We start from the raw sequence: 19729 nt of genomic DNA on the forward strand, positions 1-19729 counted from the left end.
ATTGTCTGATTAAAATGGGTTATCAGTAAATCATGATTATCAGAAAAGCATCATTTTGATTTAATCATGTATAAATTGCTATAAAATTGTCAAAAGTGATTTTGTTACAATCAGACTGTGATCATTTCTCTGTCAGAAGTAGAAAAGTCAAGAAAATGAAAGAAATTATTTGTATTCATTCAATATTTTCAATCCAACATATTGAACATTCTATGTATATTAAGTGAATATAAATATTTGTGTGTTATTATAAAAATCAGAGAGTGTTTTCAGAGGAAAGATGCTTGTTCACAGTGCAGGAGGTTTTTGTACGGCCACTTAATGAGTTTGTATCACTGTGGTGGACTTTCGGTGGAGGAACCAAACTCATCGTTGACTGTAAGTACCAGAGATTTTTATTTCATACAACAAATGGCAAATGTAACTTTCATCAAATATTTATTGAGATTCTGATCAAGTTCCATATTTGAATGTTATTGATAATTATAATTATTTCATGAAGTTGATCACAACCTGAGAGGAAACTTGGCACAAATTGTAGGTGCATATGATTTGATTTTAAGAGGCACCGAATAACTCATCTATTTTTTAATTTTCTGTTTTTTTATGATCAGTTTAAGTTGTTATATGCTTCAAAATATTTAATATTCACCTCACAGTAAAACCTCTGATGATCAAAACACACAACTTCAGAAGTTTAATTTTTATTGAAAATTTATATTCTGAACATTTAAACAGTTTTTACATGTAAAAGTTGATTTTTAAACACAAAAAGTATTTGATCAGTAAATGCAGCTTATCTTTGTGTTCACACTTCATTCATTTCACATGTGGTTAAAAGGAAGTGAAAGAGACAGATGACAAAGGTTTGAACTGTGTTCACATGAGTGTTTCAGCTCCGTCAGTTTGAACAGAAGAAAATCATCACAGGGACGAGTTATTAACTGTCACACATTGTGAAACACACGTGAAGACGTCGTCAATAATCTTCATCAGTGAAGCTTTTTAGTTGCATTTCCACTTGAATGGTGTGTCTGATGGTCTGATACTGAGTGATTTATGAGAGCAGCAGCAGCAGCAGCAGCAGCACAACTTATTCTGTTAGATTGGATCAAATATAAGAAACGAGCAGTTTGTCATGTGTCTTTATTACCAAGCCTTCACTCTCATGACTTTATCTTCTCTCCCCCCCTCTCCTCCCCCCTCTCTCTCTCTCCTCCAGTGGGTGTGGTGCAGCCCACCCTGACCGTCCTCCCCCCCTCCAGAGAGCAGCTGCAGCAGGGAGATGCCACACTGGTGTGTCTGTCCAGCGGGGGCTTCCCCTCCACCTGGAGGCTGGGCTGGAAGGTGGGGGGCAGCAGCAGCTCCTCAGGGGCGTCACACAGCCCGGAGGTCCTGGGGACGGACGGCCGCTACAGCTGGAGCAGCACCCTGAGCCTCTCTGCAGACCAGTGGAGGAAGGCGGGCTCAGTCAGCTGTGAGGCCAGTCTGAATGGACAGAGCCCCGTCACTCAAAGCCTGGAGCCTGAGCGCTGCTCAGAGTAGAGCTTCAGCAACACTTCCTGTCTGGAGATGATGCTGCTGCTTTCATAGAGATCCTGATGAAGCTCCAGATCTCCTCTGTTCACATGTTTCTGCAGGTTTCACAGCTCTCTGCTCAGTGTTTCAGTCTGCATGTTGCTGTCTAATACTGATCTTCTGCATTTTCTTCTTCATCTTCTTTACTGTTCAACTTCTGCTGATTACCATCAGTTTATCTCATAGAGAAACTTTGACCATTAACTCATCATTTAATAAAACTGTGGATTACAAAGAGTCAGTGTCTTTGTTTCACTTTTAATATATATTCATCATGAAAAATATCTTCTTGATCATCTCAGCATCATAACTGATGTTATATTATACATGAAAGAACAGGAGATGGTTCTACTGTGTGACATCTGAATATAAAATCTTACATTTTGAAATGAAATCACTTTAGTTAAAAAAATAAATTGTAATAAACAGAAATATCCCTTTCTGCTTTGGACTGTTTTAGTTTTAGACTGTTTAGTGCAGCTATTAACAGACACTATTGTACTTATTTTGATATCAGTAGTTGAAATCCAATAATAAATGGTCTTTATCATTTTACACCTAAAAATATTTAATTTACTGCAATGTACTGAAGTTTAAAACGTGTTTATGAAAAAATGTCTGTGAGTCTGTTTCAGTTTTCTTTAGATTCATTGTGGTTCTGCTTGATGACTCTTGTGTTCACTGGACCAGTTCTCCTCATCACAGTCTCTTCACCAACCCTCTGCACCTGCAGCAGGCCGTTTTCACTTCAGTCAAATTGAAGGAGGTTTTTGTACGGCTCTGAATCACTGTGTGAACACTCCACCACTGTGGTAACTCTTACAGTAATAAACTGCTGCATCTTCAGTCTGAACTCCACTGATGGTCAAAGTGAAGGCAGAGCTTCTTCCACTGCCACTAAACCGAGCTGGTGTTCCCGATTGACGTGTTTTGGCATATTTTATCAGGAGCTGTGGAGGCTGTCCAGATTTCTGTTGATACCAGAACATAGCATCATCACCATCACTGTATCTGTAAACAGCTTGGTTGGTGTTACAGGTGAGAGTGACAGTGGATCCTGGAGCAGATGTCACTGCTGGAGGCTGAGTCACAGTCACCTGACCGCTGCATCCTGCACACAGAAACAAATCATTGATTTATCAGCAGAAATCAATGAGAGAAAAGGCAGCACATCATGTGTGAAATGTTGCTGAGTGAACCAACCTGTAAAACAGCAGCAGGCCAGCGTCCAGATGAGGATGGTGATGAGAGTCATGGTGGTTGTGCTTTCTGCTGTGTTGACTGACAGATGTGAGTCCTGCAGTGTTGAACTCACAGGACTATAAACCTTCTCAGTTCACTGGAGGATCAGCTGACCATGCAAAGCCTCCTCTCTATGGAAATGATTTCTCTGCTCTCAGCTGAACACTGAAGGCAACGTGGGACACAACATCAGGAGAAACACTGCTTGGATTTACACCAACTATGATCTTAATGGAACAGAGGAACATATTTATATTAGAAGTGCAGTCGAGGATTTAAGATGAGTTTGTGTCCACTGTGGTTGGTATGATATGTCTGTTTGTCTGCCATTCATTCACTCACAGGGTTTAAAGGAGACAAGCAATATATTAACTATCTGTTTAATATGAGTTATCAGTAAATTATGATTACTAGAAAAGAATGATGTTGATGTAAGCATGTTTAAATTTATATACAATGTGAAAAAATGACTGTTTCAAAGAGACTGTGATCATTTCTATGTCAGGAGTAGAAAAGTCAAGAAAAATGAAAGAAATGCTTCATATTCATTCAATATTTCCAATCTAACACATTGAAAATTCTTCATAGATTCAAGAAATATAAATATTTGTGTGTTATTATGAGAAGCAGAGAGTGTTTTCAGTGATTAGATGCTTGTTCACAGTGCAGGAGGTTTTTGTACGGCCACTTAATGAGTTTGTATCACTGTGGGTCACTTTTGGTGGAGGAACCAAACTCATCGTTGACTGTAAGTACCAGAGATTTATATTTTATACAACAAATGGAAAATGTAACTTTTATCAAGTATTTATTGAGATTCTGATCAAGTTTAGTATCTGTATGTTGTTGATAATAATTATCATTTCATGAAGTTGATCACAATCTAAGCGTAAACTCTGTAGAAATCTATATTTTTTTTTAATTGTACATCATTTCATTTCAAGATGCAAAGAGTAACTCATTTATTTTAATTTCCTGTTCTTAATGATCACGTTTAATTGTTCTTTGCTTTAAAATGTTTAATATTAACCTCACATTAAAACCTCTAATGCTCAAAACACACAACTTCAGAAGTTTAATTTTATTGAAATGTTTTTATTCTGAACATTTAAACAGTTTTTACATGTAAAATTTGATTTTTAAACACAAAAAGTATTTTATCAGTAAATGCAGCTTATCTTTGTGTTCACGCTTCATTCATTTCACATGTGGTTAAAAGGAAGTGAAAGAGACAGATGACAAAGGTTTGAACTGTGTTCACATGAGTGTTTCAGCTCCGTCAGTTTGAACAGAAGAAAATCATCACAGGGACGAGTTATTCACTGTCACACATTATGAAACACACGTGAAGATGTCGTCAATAATCTTCATCAGTGAAGCTTTTTAGTTGCATTTCCACTTGAATGGTGTGTCTGATGGTCTGATACTGAGTGATTTATGAGAGCAGCAGCAGCAGCAGCACAACTTATTCTGTTAGATTGGATCAAATATAAGAAACGAGCAGTTTGTCATGTGTCTTTATTACCAAGCCTTCACTCTCATGACTGTGTCTTCTCTCCCCCCTCTCCTCCCCCCTCTCTCTCTCTCCTCCAGTGGGTGTGGTGCAGCCCACCCTGACCGTCCTCCCCCCCTCCAGAGAGCAGCTGCAGCAGGGAGATGCCACACTGGTGTGTCTGTCCAGCGGGGGCTTCCCCTCCACCTGGAGGCTGGGCTGGAAGGTGGGGGGCAGCAGCAGCTCCTCAGGGGCGTCACACAGCCCGGAGGTCCTGGGGACGGACGGCCGCTACAGCTGGAGCAGCACCCTGAGCCTCTCTGCAGACCAGTGGAGGAAGGCGGGCTCAGTCAGCTGTGAGGCCAGTCTGAATGGACAGAGCCCCGTCACTCAAAGCCTGGAGCCTGAGCGCTGCTCAGAGTAGAGCTTCAGCAACACTTCCTGTCTGGAGATGATGCTGCTGCTTTCATAGAGATCCTGATGAAGCTCCAGATCTCCTCTGTTCACATGTTTCTGCAGGTTTCACAGCTCTCTGCTCAGTGTTTCAGTCTGCATGTTGCTGTCTAATACTGATCTTCTGCATTTTCTTCTTCATCTTCTTTACTGTTCAACTTCTGCTGATTACCATCAGTTTATCTCATAGAGAAACTTTGACCATTAACTCATCATTTAATAAAACTGTGGATTACAAAGAGTCAGTGTCTTTGTTTCACTTTTAATATATATTCATCATGAAAAATATCTTCTTGATATTCTCAGCATCATAACTGATGTTATATTATACATGAAAGAACAGGAGATGGTTCTACTGTGTGACATCTGAATATAAAATCTTACATTTTGAAATGAAATCACTTTAGTTAATAAAATAAATTGTAATAAACAGAAATATCCCTTTCTGCTTTGGACTGTTTTAGTTTTAGACTGTTTAGTGCAGCTATTAACAGACACTATTGTACTTATTTTGATATCAGTAGTTGAAATCCAATAATAAATGGTCGTTTATCATTTTACACCTAAAAATATTTAATTTACTGCAATGTACTGAAGTTTAAAACGTGTTTATGAAAAAATGTCTGTGAGTCTGTTTCAGTTTTCTTTAGGTTCATTGTGGTTCTGCTTGATGACTCTTGTGTTCACTGGACCAGTTCTCCTCATCACAGTCTCTTCACCAACCCTCTGCACCTGCAGCAGGCCGTTTTCACTTCAGTCAAACTGAAGGAGGTTTTTGTACGGCTCTGAATCACTGTGTGAACACTCCACCACTGTGGTAACTCTGACAGTAATAAACTGCTGCATCTTCAGTCTGAACTCCACTGATGGTCAAAGTGAAGGCAGAGCTTCTTCCACTGCCACTAAACCGAGCTGGTGTTCCAGATTCAAGTGTTTTGGCATATTTTATCAGGAGCTTTGGAGGCTGTCCAGATTTCTGTTGATACCAGAACATAGCATCATCACCATCACTGTATCTGTAAACAGCTTGGTTGGTGTTACAGGTGAGAGTGGCAGTGGATCCTGGAGCAGATGTCACTACTGGAGGCTGAGTCACAGTCACCTGACCGCTGCATCCTGCACACACAAACAAATCATTGATTTATCAGCAGAAATCAATGAGAGAAAAGGCAGCACATCATGTGTGAAATGTTGCTGAGTGAACCAACCTGTAAAACAGCAGCAGGCCAGCGTCCAGATGAGGATGGTGATGAGAGTCATGGTGGTTGTGCTTTCTGCTGTGTTGACTGACAGATGTGAGTCCTGCAGTGTTGAACTCACAGGACTATAAACCTTCTCAGTTCACTGGAGGATCAGCTGACCATGCAAAGCCTCCTCTCTATGGAAATGATTTCTCTGCTCTCAGCTGAACACTGAAGGCAACGTGGGACACAACATCAGGAGAAACACTGCTTGGATTTATACCATCTATGATCTTAATGGAACAGAGGAAAATATTTATATTAGAAGTGCAGTCGAGGATTTAAGATGAGTTTGTGTCCACTGTGGTTGGTATGATATGTCTGTTTTTCTGCCTTTCATTCACTCACAGGGTTTAAAGTAGATACAGAATATATCAATTACCTGATTAATATGAGTTATCAGTAAATTATGATTATCAGAAAAGCATGATTTTGATTTTATCATGTATGAGTTGCTATAAAATTGTCAAAAGTGACTTTGTTACAATCAGACTGTGATCATTTCTCTGTCAGGAGTAGAAAAGTCAAGAAAATGAAAGAAATTATTTGTATTCATTCAATATTTTCAATCCAACATATTGAAAAATATTTGTAGATTCAATGAATTTAAATATTTGTGTGTTATTATAAAAATCAGAGAGTGTTTTCAGAGGAAAGATGCTTGTTCACAGTGCAGGAGGTTTTTGTACGGCCACTTAATGAGTTTGTATCACTGTGGTACACTTTTGGTGGAGGAACCAAACTCATCGTTGACTGTAAGTACCAGAGATTTTTATTTCATACAACAAATGGCGAATATGACTTTTATCAAATATTTATTGAGATTCTGATCAAGTTCCATATTTGAATGTTATTGATAATTATAATTATTTCATGAAGTTGATCACAACCTGAGAGGAAACTTGGCACAAATTGTAGGTGCATATAACTTGATTTTAAGAGGAACTGAATAACTCATCTATTTTTTAATTTTCTGTTTTTTATTATCAGTTTAAGTTGTTCTTCAAAATATTCAATATTCACCTCACAGTAAAACCTCTGATGCTCAAAACACACAACTTCAGAAGTTTAATTTTTATTGAAAATTTATATTCTGAACATTTAAACAGTTTTTACATGTAAAAGATTTTTAAACACAAAAAGTATTTTATCAGTAAATGCAGCTTATCTTTGTGTTCATGCTTCATTCATTTCACATGTGGTTAAAAGGAAGTGAAAGAGACAGATGACAAAGGTTTGAACTGTGTTCACATGAGTGTTTCAGCTCCGTCAGTTTGAACAGAAGAAAATCATCACAGGGACGAGTTATTCACTGTCACACATTATGAAACACACGTGAAGACGTCGTCAATAATCTTCATCAGTGAAGCTTTTTAGTTGCATTTCCACTTGAATGGTGTGTCTGATGGTCTGATACTGAGTGATTTATGAGAGCAGCAGCAGCAGCAGCAGCAGCACAACTTATTCTGTTAGATTGGATCAAATATAAGAAACGAGCAGTTTGTCATGTGTCTTTATTACCAAGCCTTCACTCTCATGACTTTGTCTTCTCTCCCCCCCTCTCCTCCCCCCTCTCTCTCTCTCCTCCAGTGGGTGTGGTGCAGCCCACCCTGACCGTCCTCCCCCCCTCCAGAGAGCAGCTGCAGCAGGGAGATGCCACACTGGTGTGTCTGTCCAGCGGGGGCTTCCCCTCCACCTGGAGGCTGGGCTGGAAGGTGGGGGGCAGCAGCAGCTCCTCAGGGGCGTCACACAGCCCGGAGGTCCTGGGGATGGACGGCCGTTACAGCTGGAGCAGCACCCTGAGCCTCTCTGCAGACCAGTGGAGGAAGGCGGGCTCAGTCAGCTGTGAGGCCAGTCTGAATGGACAGAGCCCCGTCACTCAAAGCCTGGAGCCTGAGCGCTGCTCAGAGTAGAGCTTCAGCAACACTTCCTGTCTGGAGATGATGCTGCTGCTTTCATAGAGATCCTGATGAAGCTCCAGATCTCCTCTGTTCACATGTTTCTGCAGGTTTCACAGCTCTCTGCTCAGTGTTTCAGTCTGCATGTTGCTGTCTAATACTGATCTTCTGCATATTCTTCTTCTTCTTCTTTACTTTACAAATCTTACTGAATATCATCAGTTTGTCTCAAAGAGAGACTTTGAACATGAAATCATCACTTAATAAAACTGTGGATTATAAAGAGTCAGTGTCTTTGTTTTTATTTTTATCATATATTCATCATAAAAAATGTCTTCTTGATATTCTCAGCATCATAACTGATGTTATATTATACATGAAAGAACAGGAGATGGTTCTACTGTGTGACATCTGAACATAGAATCTCACATTTTGAACATGAAATCATTTTAGTTAATAAAATAAAGTGTAATAAATTGAAAATGTCATTCCTGCTTTGAACTGTTTAAGTTTTAGACTTTTTTTGTGCAGCTATTGCAGAGACACTGTTGTACCTTTTTTCATTTCAGAGGTTGAAGTCCAACAATAACTGGTCTTTATCAGTTTGCATGTAAAATTACTGAATTCACTGAAAATCATTGAAGTTAAAAACTGTGTATGGAAAAATGTCTATGAGTTAGTTTGTGTTTTATTTAGGTTCATTGTGGTTCTGCTTGATGACTCTTGTGTTCACTGGACCAGTTCTCCTCATCACAGTCTCTTCACCAACCCTCTGCACCTGCAGCAGGCCGTTTTCACTTCAGTCAGACTGAAGGAGGTTTTTGTACGGCTCTGAATCACTGTGTGAATGTGTAATCACTATGAAAGCCCAGACAGTAGTAATCTCCAACATCTTCAGCCTGAACACCACTGATGGTCAGAGTGTAGTCAGAACCAGATGAACTGCCACTGAATCGAGATGGCGTTCCAGAGTTTAGAGTTGATTCCAGATATATGAGAAGATGTGGAGCCTGTCCAGGTTTCTGAAGGTACCAACTGAGATCAGCACCAATATCTGAACTCCCTGTGGCACTGATGGTCACAGTCCCTCCAAGACTAACAGACTTGGATTTGTCACCCTGAGTCAGAAAGTTGTTGGCAGAAGACTCTGAAATGAGAAATGACAAAGTTACACAAAAGTAAATGTGGAGAGAACTGACTGAATTTGCACCAAACATTTTCAGAATCTCTCACCCTGAGTCAGAAAACCCAACATGACAATCAGAGTTATTGGCAACATCATGTTGATGCAGTTTTCAGTGTGAGTACAGGAAAACAGTTCAGACTGTCTGTGACATAAGATTTTAAACTCTTGGGCGCAGCGATGCATTAAAATCATGCAAAAGACTTTCAAGAAGGCAAACACACACCTGTTGATGTGAAACAGAAACAGAGGAGGTGAGGTGGAGTGACAGCTCATCATCTTGAGGATCATGTGACAGTTTAAAGTCCATCTAGAACATTTTGACTTTGAGCTGTTTTACATTTGTTCTCCTCATTTTAAACATCCTGCACTTCACTTCTTCATGATTTTACATGACTTTGTCCTCAATAACAGGTCTATATCACCCCCTGCTGACCTCACTATGAACTGACAGGATTATTGACTTATTTTGAATGTACTCAGTATTTCCCTCAATCCTGTTGTTGAGACTTCTGGTTAACTAGTTGTGGCTTCTGATAGCATATTGATGGACAGAATACTGGTGAGAAAAACACTCAATCTCATTTGTTTCTTCAGGTCAAGATGCATCTGAAAAATATCATCATTCTTTAAATACAACGAGAGAGTCTGAGCCCTGTGCTCAGTCATGAACTGAGAGGAAGGTGCAAGAGGAAGGATATATTAATCGAGCTTTAACTTAGCTGAGACTGACAGCATGTGGAAACAGCTTGCATGTCCCTACAGACAAGTAAATGTGACCATCGGCTCCTGTAAAGCTGTCGTGGTTCTGACATTTCTGTCTGCTTTTATTGTGTTTTCTGGATGTTTGTGGTCTGTCTGCACTTTGTTTCCCTCCTGTGTTCCTGTGCTCCTCCCCGGCCTGCTTCTCCCTCCACACCTGTCCTGCTTCAGCCTGGTTAGCCCCGCCCTGTTCCCAGTGTTTTCACCAGCCAATCAGCTCCTTTCCTGTTCTCCTGCTTCCTCACCTCAGTCTCCTCACCTGAGCTTCTGCACCTGCACCTCATTACATCACCAGTTTGTTTTGTATCATTGTTTAGTTTTCAGTTCAGCCTTTGTTCAGTTGTGTGCTCGCGTTGCCTGTTCCTGTCTCTCATTTTTCTGTCAATGTTTGACTTTTTCCAACAAACATAAATGAAAGCTTTGAATCCAGTCTCTATGCTTTCTCCTGCATGTTGGTCCACCCCACCTGCACTTTTTATGTGACAGGAGTTCTCCGCTTGCTTCCCTGTTCGTTTAGTCCATACAGACCTCTCTCCACTGGTTACCTGACAACCTCAGACTGAAGATGAGATTGTTCATGAAGGTTCTCAGTCATCCAGGTCTTGGTAAATCTAAGTGCTGTATTGAAGGCAGCTGGACTTGTTTCAGTTTCTTGAAGACGTCTCATCCGAGAGGCTTCTTCAGTTCTAACTCTAATGAAATTCTACAAAAAATATTGTTTCTGGCAAAGAAAAATGTTGGCATATACTCCTGTTACACTGAAACAATCTGCTTTCTACTTTGCTGTTTGTATGAACTAATGTTTAGCTTTAAAGGTGCTGGTGGGGTTACTTTCTTACACTGGCACAGAGCCAGTGTAAGAAAGTTTCCCCCCTGCTTCCAGCCTTCATGCTGATCGATAAATATGAGAGTGATATCACTCAGCAAGAAAGCAGGTGAGCATCTTTCTGAAAATGTTCAATGCAGGTTTACGATTTCTGTTAATAAAATGACTGTTAAAGAAAATTTTGGGATCATAACAATGTTTGAAATGGAATAAAAAGATAGCATATTAAACAATATAATAATATTAGTGTGAATCTATAATGTGTGCTTGCTGAGGTTCCTGTCAGCTCTGTGTTCAGTGGTCTGTGTCAGAGTCTCTTCCTCTTCAGCAGCTGCAGTCGCTTCCTGCTGTAACAGCTCAGAGTCTCTGCAGTCTGACTGAGGGAGGTTTTTGTACGACTATAAATCACTGTGTGAACACATCAGCACTGCTGATTTCATGGTAACTCTGACAGTAATAAACTGCTGCATCTTCAGCCTGAACTCCACTGATGGTCAAAGTGAAGGCAGAGCTGCTTCCACTGCCACTAAACCGAGCTGGTGTTCCTGATTGACGTGCGCTCACATATCTTATTAGGAGCTTTGGAGGCTGTCCAGGTTTATGTTGATACCAGAAGATCCAATCATCACCATCACTGTCTCTGTAAACAGCTGGGTTGGTGTTACAGGTGAGAGTGACAGTGGATCCTGGAGTAAATGTCACTGCTGGAGGCTGAGTCACAGTCACCTGACCGCTGCATCCTGCACACAGAAACAAATCATTGATTTATCAGCAGAAATCAATGAGAGAAAAGGCAGCACATCATGTGTGAAATGTTGCTGAGTGAACCAACCTGTAAAACAGCAGCAGGCCAGCGTCCAGATGAGGATGGTGATGAGAGTCATGGTGGTTGTGCTTTCTGCTGTGTTGACTGACAGATGTGAGTCCTGCAGTGTTGAACTCACAGGACTATAAACCTTCTCAGTTCACTGGAGGATCAGCTGACCATGCAAAGCCTCCTCTCTATGGAAATGATTTCTCTGCTCTCAGCTGAACACTGAAGGCAACGTGGGACACAACATCAGGAGAAACACTGCTTGGATTTACACCATCTATGATCTTAATGGAACAGAGGAACATATTTATATTAGAAGTGCAGTTGAGGATTTAAGATGAGTTTGTGTCCACTGTGGTTGGTATGATATGTCTGTCTGTCTGCCTTTCATTTACTCACAGGGTTTCCTGTAGATGAATGGCAATTTCTGTTTAATATGAGTTATTAGTACATAATGATTATCAAAAAGCATCATGTTAATTTAAGCATGTAGAAATTGATGTGAAATTGTAAAAATGACTTTATTTCAAGGAGACTGTGATCGTTTCTCCATCAGGAGTAGAAAACTCAAGAAAAATGAAATAAATGATTCATATTTATTGAATATTTTCAATCCATAACATTGAACAATCATTGTAGATTCAACTAATATGAATATTTGTGTGTTATTATAAAAATCAGAGAGTGTTTTCAGTGGAAAGATGCTTGTTCACAGTGCAGGAGGTTTTTGTACGGCCACTTAATGAGTTTGTATCACTGTGGGTCACTTTTGGTGGAGGAACCAAACTCATCATTCACTGTAAGTACCAGAGGTTCTATAATTTCTGAAATATACAATTTTAGACTGAGTTTTGCATCAGAATGCGATTAAACAAGCAATTATTCCAGACAACTAATTTTTCAAAAAATTGATTAAGCTGTCTGTTAATGTAGTTAAACGAAAACTTTGTGCAGAATGTAAAATTCTATTATTGACACACTGTTGATAATGTCAAGGTTAAATTTAGGCCAAATAACCTAAGTTTCATTTTTTATTATTACTTTTTTAATAAATATTCAATGTTCAACTGAAATTTAATCAGCGGTTCTGGTTATAAAATTTGACTGAGGTCAACTTCAAAACTCAAAAAAATAACATCCTAATTCTCAATTTTCAATGTTTAAACTCAGTTGTTATTTATAACAATATTTTGCAAACAATGTTTAAAAATCATTTGAATTCATATAAACATTTATAGCTGCAGTTTGTGTTCACAGTTCATTAGCTTAAAGTAAAGAAAAGGAAGTGAAACAGACAGATGACAAAGTCTTTAACTGTCACAGCTCAAAAAAAAGAAGAAAAACTAGCATAATATCATGTTGTGCTTAATGTAATATTTATTAAAAAACTAACTTTTAGTAAGTGTTCTTTGTCATAAGTATATTCTAAATAAAACTGCAAAAGCTCATTGTGTATGCCTCCTGACAGTGTAATTGATTTTTTAACTGTACTTAAGTATACTTAAAACAGTGCATTTAAATGTTGATTAACATTTAGCTGTACTTCAGTGTACTATACATGGGGTAAATAGATGTTACATTGTTTTAAACAAGAATATCATTCAAGGGATGAATTATCTACTGCCAAACAACAGAAGGCAGATATAAAGATTTAAATCAATTATGAAAAAGTAAAAATTTCAAAACGATTCACAGCAAAGTCATGCGGCATTATTGTGTCATTCTTAGTGATTTATGTTGAGTGTCACAGTAGAAGATGAATTGTTTTAAATGTCAAATTAACATCAACTTTTATCATTTTCTTTTATTTGTTAAACCCTCATTTCCTCCGTGTGTCAGCTCCTCTCCTCTGTCTGATCACAGTATCATGCACACAGCTCATCCACAGCAGTGTTCACCTCTGTCATGTCTCATCAGTGTCTCATGTCCAGCTGTGTGTCCTGCACTGGAAGTTAATCTGCTCCTTGTGTGTCTCCTCTCTCCCCTCCAGCTGGCCCCATGGTCAGGCCCTCCGTCTCTCTGCTTCCCCCCTCCTCTGAGCAGCTCTCCGGGGGCTCGGCCACGCTGGCCTGCCTGCTGACCGGCTACTCTCCTCAGGGAGCCGCGGTGCGCTGGGAGGTGGACGGTACGGAGGTGACAGAGGGGGTCCTGAGCAGCTGGGAGGAGGAGAGGAGCGGACGCTACAGCAGCAGCAGCACCCTGAGCCTGAGCCGGGAGCGCTGGATGGAAGGAGAGCTGTACACCTGCAAGGTCCTCCATCATGACCGCAGCCAGACCCAGTCCCTCCACAGGAGCCAGTGTGAGGCCTAGAGGGGCCGACTGAAGCCCAGGACAGGAGCTGTGTGTGTGTGTGTGTCCCACTTCTAATATTGATCTTCTGCATATTCTTCTTCATGTTCTTTACTTTTCAAATTCTGCTGAATATTATCAGTTTAAGTCCAAGATAAATGTTTCATTCAACAGAAATGTGGCATAAAGATTTAAACAATGTCTTAATAAAACTGTGGATTATGATAGATCTTGTTTTTATTTTTATCATATATTCATCATAAAAAATATCTTCTTGATATTCTCAGCATCATAACTAATGTTATATTATACACAAAAGAACAGGAGATGGTTCTACTTTGTGACATCTGAACATAGAATCTCACATTTTGAACATGTAATCATTTTAGTTAATAAAATAAAGTGTAATAAATTGAAAATGTCATTCCTGCTTTGAACTGTTTAAGTTTCAGACTTTTTTTGTGCAGCTATTGCAGAGACACTGTTGTACCTTTTTTCATTTCAGAGGTTGAAGTCCAACAATAACTGGTCTTTATCAGTTTGCATGTAAAATTACTGAATTCACTGAAAATCATTGAAGTTAAAAACTGTGTATGGAAAAATGTCTATGAGTTAGTTTGTGTTTTATTTAGGTTCATTGTGGTTCTGCTTGATGACTCTTGTGTTCACTGGACCAGTTCTCCTCATCACAGTCTCTTCACCAACCCTCTGCACCTGCAGCAGGCCGTTTTCTCTTCAGTCAGACTGAAGGAGGTTTTTGTACAGCTCTGAATCACTGTGTGAATGTTGACCCAACACCGAGACAGTAGTAATCTCCAGCATCTTCAGCCTGAACACCACTGATGGTCAGACTGTAGTCAGAACCAGAATAGCTGCCACTGAATCGAGACGGAGTTCCAGAGTTTAGAGTTGATGCCTCATATATAAGAAGTTTGGGAGCTTGTCCAGGTTTCTGAAGGTACCAGCTGAGATCATCATCAATATCTGAACTCCCTGTGGCGCTGATGGTCACAGTCCCTCCAAGACTAACAGACTTGGATTTGTCTGGCTGAGTCAAGAAAGTGTTGGCAGAAGACTCTGAAATGAGAAATGACAAAGTTAAACAAAAGTAAAAGCGGAGAGCACTGACTGAATTTGCACCAAACATTTTCAACATCTCTCACCCTGAGTCAGAAAACCCAACATGGCAATCAGAGTTATTGGCAACATCATCTTGATGCAGTTTTCAGTGTGAGTACAGGAAAACAGTTCAGACTGTCTGTGACATAAGATTTTAAACTCTTGGGCGCAGCGATGCATTAAAATCATGCAAAAGACGTTCAAGAAGGCAAACACACACCTGTTGATGTGAAACAGAAACAGAGGAGGTGAGGTGGAGTGACAGCTCATCATCTTGAAGATCATGTGACACTTTAAAGTCCATCTAGAACATTTTGACTTTGAGCTGTTTTACATTTGTTCTCCTCATTTTAAACATCCTGCACTTCACTTCTTCATGATTTTACATGACTTTGTCCTCATTAACAGGTCTATATCACCCCCTGCTGACCTCACTATGAACTGACAGGATTATTGACTTATTTTGAATGTACTCAGTATTTCCCTCAATCCTGTTGTTGAGACTTCTGGTTAACTAGTTGTGGCTTCTGATAGCATATTGATGGACAGAATACTGGTGAGAAAAACACTCAATCTCATTTGTTTCTTCAGGTCAAGATGCATCTGAAAAATATCATCATTCTTTAAATACAGCGAGAGAGTCTGAGCCCTGTGCTCAGTCAGGAACTGAGGAAGGTGCAAGAGGAAGGATATATTAATCGAGCTTTAACTTAGCTGAGACTGACAGCATGTGGAAACAGCTTGCATGTCCCTACAGACAAGTAAATGTGACCATCAGCTCTTGTAAAGCTGTCGTGGTTCTGACATTTCTGTCTGCTTTTATTGTGTTTTCTGGATGTTTGTGGTCTGTCTGCACTTTGTTTCCCTCCTGTGTTCCTGTGCTCCTCCCCGGCCTGCTTCTCCCTCCACACCTGTCCTGCTTCAGCCTGGTTAGCCCCGCCCTGTTCCCAGTGTTTTCACCAGCCAATCAGCTCCTTTCCTGTTCTCCTGCTTCCTCACCTCAGTCTCCTCACCTGAGCTTCTGCACCTGCACCTCATTACATCACCAGTTTGTTTTGTATCAATGTTTAGTTTTCAGTTCAGCCTTTGTTCAGTTGTGTGCTCGCGTTGCCTGTTCCTGTCTCTCATTTTTCTCTTGATGTTTGACTTTTTCCAACAAACATAAATGAAAGCTTTGAATCCAGTCTCTATGCTTTCTCCTGCATGTTGGTCCACCCCTCCTGCACTTTTTATGTGACAGGAGTTCTCCGCTTGCTTCCCTGCTCGTTTAGTCCATACAGACCTCTCTCCACTGGTTACCTGACAACCTCAAACTGAAGATGAGATTGTTCATGAAGGTTCTCAGTCATCCAGGTCTTGGTAAATCTAAGTGCTGTATTGAAGGCAGCTGGACTTGTTTCAGTTTCTTGAAGACGTCTCATCCGAGAGGCTTCTTCAGTTCTAACTCTAATGAAATTCTACAAAAAATATTGTTTCTGGCAAAGAAAAATTTTGGCATATACTCCTGTTACACTGAAACAATCTGCTTTCTACTTTGCTGTTTGTATGAACTAATGTTTAGCTTTAAAGGTGCTGGTGGGGTTACTTTCTTACACTGGCACAGAGCCAATGTAAGAAAGTTTCCCCCCTGCTTCTAGCCTTCATGCTGATGGATAGATATGAGAGTGATATCACTCAGCAAGAAAGCAGGTGAGCATCTTTCTGAAAATGTTCAGTGCAGGTTTACGATTTGTGTTCTACAGTCTTTCATGGCTGTTAATATAATGACTGTTAAAGAAAATGTTGGGATCTTTGGTTATCATAACAATGTTTGAAATGGAATAAAAAGATAGCATATTAAACAATATAATTATATTAGTGTGAATCTTAGTGTGTGCTTGGTGAGGCTCCTGTCAGCTCTGTGTTCAGTGGTCTGTGTCAGAGTCTCTTCCTCTTCAGCAGCTGCAGTCGCTTCCTGCTGTAACAGCTCAGAGTCTCTGCTGTCTGACTGAGGGAGGTTTTTGTACAACGGTAAATCACTGTGAGAACACAGCAGCACTGCTGATTTGTTGGACACTCTGACAGTAATAAACTGCTGCATCTTCAGTCTGAACTCCACTGATGGTCAAAGTGAAGGCAGAGCTTCTTCCACTGCCACTAAACCGAGCTGGTGTTCCTGATTCAAGTGTGCTCACATATGTTATTAGGAGCTTTGGAGGCTGTCCAGATTTCTGTTGATACCAGAACAGACGATCACCACCGTAAACAGCTTGGTTGGTGTTACAGGTGAGAGTGGCAGTGGATCCTGGAGCAGATGTCACTACTGGAGGCTGAGTCACAGTCACCTGACCGCTGCATCCTGCACACAGAAACAAATCATTGATTTATCAGCAGAAATCAATGAGAGAAAAGGCAGCACATCATGTGTGAAATGTTGCTGAGTGAACCAACCTGTAAAACAGCAGCAGGCCAGCGTCCAGATGAGGATGGTGATGAGAGTCATGGTGGTTGTGCTTTCTGCTGTGTTGACTGACAGATGTGAGTCCTGCAGTGTTGAACTCACAGGACTATAAACCTTCTCAGTTCACTGGAGGATCAGCTGACCATGCAAAGCCTCCTCTCTATGGAAATGATTTCTCTGCTCTCAGCTGAACACTGAAGGCAACGTGGGACACAACATCAGGAGAAACACTGCTTGGATTTACACCATCTATGATCTTAATGGAACAGAGGAAAATATTTATATTAGAAGTGGAGTCGAGGATTTAAGATGAGTTTGTGTCCACTGTGGTTGTTATATGTCTGTTTGTCTGCCTTTCATTCATTCACAGGGTTTAAAGTAGATAAAGAATATATTAATTACCTGATTAATATGAGTTATCAGTAAATTATGATTATCAGAAAAGCATCATTTTGATTTAATCATGTATAAATTGCTATAAAATTGTCAAAAGTGATTTTGTTACAATCAGACTGTGATCCTTTCTCTGTCAGGAGTAGAAAAGTCAAGAAAATGAAAGAAATTATTTGTATTCATTCAATATTTTCAATCCAACATATTGAAAGTTCTTTGTATATTCAGTGAATATAAATATTTGTGTGTTATTATAAAAATCAGAGAGTGTTTTCAGAGGAAAGATGCTTGTTCACAGTGCAGGAGGTTTTTGTACGGCCACTTAATGAGTTTGTATCACTGTGGTGGACTTTCGGTGGAGGAACCAAACTCGTCGTTGACTGTAAGTACCAGAGATTTTTATTTCATACAACAAATGGCGAATATGACTTTTATCAAATATTTATTGAGATTCTGATCAAGTTCCATATTTGAATGTTATTGATAATCATAATTATTTCATGAAGTTGATCACAACCTGAGAGGAAACTTGGCAGAAATTGTAGGTGCATATAATTTGATTTTAAGAGGCACCGAATAACTCATCTCTTTTTTAATTTTCTGTTTTTTATGATCAGTTTAAGTTGTTCTTTGCTTCAAAATATTTAATATTAACCTCACTGTAAAACCTCTGATGCTCAAAACACACAACTACAGAAGTTTAATTTTATTGAAATGTTGTTTATTCTGAACATTCAAACAGTTTTTACATGTAAAAGATTTTTAAACACAAAAAGTATTTTATCAGTAAATGCAGCTTATCTTTGTGTTCATGCTTCATTCATTTCACATGTGGTTAAAAGGAAGTGAAAGAGACAGATGACAAAGGTTTGAACTGTGTTCACATGAGTGTTTCAGCTCCGTCAGTTTGAACAGAAGAAAATCATCACAGGGACGAGTTATTAACTGTCACACATTATGAAACACACGTGAAGACGTCGTCAATAATCTTCATCAGTGAAGCTTTCTAGTTGCATTTCCACTTGAATGGTGTGTCTGATGGTCTGATACTGAGTGATTTATGAGAGCAGCAGCAGCAGCAGCAGCACAACTTATTCTGTTAGATTGGATCAAATATAAGAAACGAGCAGTTTGTCATGTGTCTTTATTACCAAGCCTTCACTCTCATGACTGTGTCTTCTCTCCCCCCCTCTCCTCCCCCCCCTCTCTCTCTCCTCCAGTGGGTGTGGTGCAGCCCACCCTGACCGTCCTCCCCCCCTCCAGAGAGCAGCTGCAGCAGGGAGATGCCACACTGGTGTGTCTGTCCAGCGGGGGCTTCCCCTCCACCTGGAGGCTGGGCTGGAAGGTGGGGGGCAGCAGCAGCTCCTCAGGGGTGTCACACAGCCCGGAGGTCCTGGGGACGGACGGCCGCTACAGCTGGAGCAGCACCCTGAGCCTCTCTGCAGACCAGTGGAGGAAGGCGGGCTCAGTCAGCTGTGAGGCCAGTCTGAATGGACAGAGCCCCGTCACTCAAAGCCTGGAGCCTGAGCGCTGCTCAGAGTAGAGCTTCAGCAACACTTCCTGTCTGGAGATGATGCTGCTGCTTTCATAGAGATCCTGATGAAGCTCCAGATCTCCTCTGTTCACATGTTTCTGCAGGTTTCACAGCTCTCTGCTCAGTGTGTCGGTCTGCATGTTGCTGTCTAATACTGATCTTCTGCATTTTCTTCTTCTTCTTCTGTACTTTACAAATCTTACTGAATATCATCAGTTTGTCTCAAAGAGAGACTTTGAACATGAAATCATCACTTAATAAAACTGTGGATTATAAAGAGTCAGTGTCTTTGTTTTTATTTTTATCATATATTCATCATAAAAAATATCTTCTTGATATTCTCAGCATCATAACTAATGTTATATTATACATGAAAGAACAGGAGATGGTTCTACTTTGTGAAATCTGAATACAAAATCTCACATTTTGAACATGAAATAATCTTAATTAGTACAATAAAGCCTA

General features: G+C 40.1%; 8 gene segments (V, D, J or C); 5 read left to right on the top strand and 3 right to left on the bottom strand.

Moving 5' to 3' along the window:
• Positions 1-236: 236 nt before the first annotated feature.
• On the top strand, positions 237-1815 carry LOC119004917 (the record flags this gene model as incomplete). The annotated part of the segment is given in 2 exon segments: positions 237-378; positions 1223-1815. Coding segments are annotated over 2 exon segments (465 nt in total), but the record flags the coding sequence as incomplete, so codon positions are not given.
• Positions 1816-1936: 121 nt separating this feature from the next.
• LOC119034467 lies at positions 1937-3034 on the bottom strand. The segment is given in 2 exon segments: positions 1937-2689; positions 2782-3034. Coding segments are annotated over 2 exon segments (378 nt in total).
• A 51-nt stretch (positions 3035-3085) lies between these two features.
• Positions 3086-5006, top strand: LOC119034463. The segment is given in 3 exon segments: positions 3086-3124; positions 3490-3568; positions 4414-5006. Coding segments are annotated over 3 exon segments (426 nt in total).
• Positions 5007-5123: 117 nt separating this feature from the next.
• Positions 5124-6230, bottom strand: LOC119034468. The segment is given in 2 exon segments: positions 5124-5881; positions 5974-6230. Coding segments are annotated over 2 exon segments (378 nt in total).
• Positions 6231-6619: 389 nt separating this feature from the next.
• Positions 6620-8187, top strand: LOC119034472 (the record flags this gene model as incomplete). The annotated part of the segment is given in 2 exon segments: positions 6620-6761; positions 7597-8187. Coding segments are annotated over 2 exon segments (465 nt in total), but the record flags the coding sequence as incomplete, so codon positions are not given.
• A 2893-nt stretch (positions 8188-11080) lies between these two features.
• On the bottom strand, positions 11081-11632 carry LOC119034466. The segment is given in 2 exon segments: positions 11081-11415; positions 11508-11632. Coding segments are annotated over 2 exon segments (387 nt in total).
• A 183-nt stretch (positions 11633-11815) lies between these two features.
• On the top strand, positions 11816-14005 carry LOC119034464. The segment is given in 2 exon segments: positions 11816-11850; positions 13480-14005. A coding segment is annotated over 1 exon segment (312 nt).
• A 3962-nt stretch (positions 14006-17967) lies between these two features.
• Positions 17968-19541, top strand: LOC119004918 (the record flags this gene model as incomplete). The annotated part of the segment is given in 2 exon segments: positions 17968-18112; positions 18951-19541. Coding segments are annotated over 2 exon segments (468 nt in total), but the record flags the coding sequence as incomplete, so codon positions are not given.
• Positions 19542-19729: the final 188 nt, after the last annotated feature.

The sequence above is a fragment of the Acanthopagrus latus genome, chromosome 16 (assembly GCF_904848185.1).
Source record: "Acanthopagrus latus isolate v.2019 chromosome 16, fAcaLat1.1, whole genome shotgun sequence".
NCBI classification, from domain to species: Eukaryota; Metazoa; Chordata; class Actinopteri; order Spariformes; family Sparidae; genus Acanthopagrus; species Acanthopagrus latus.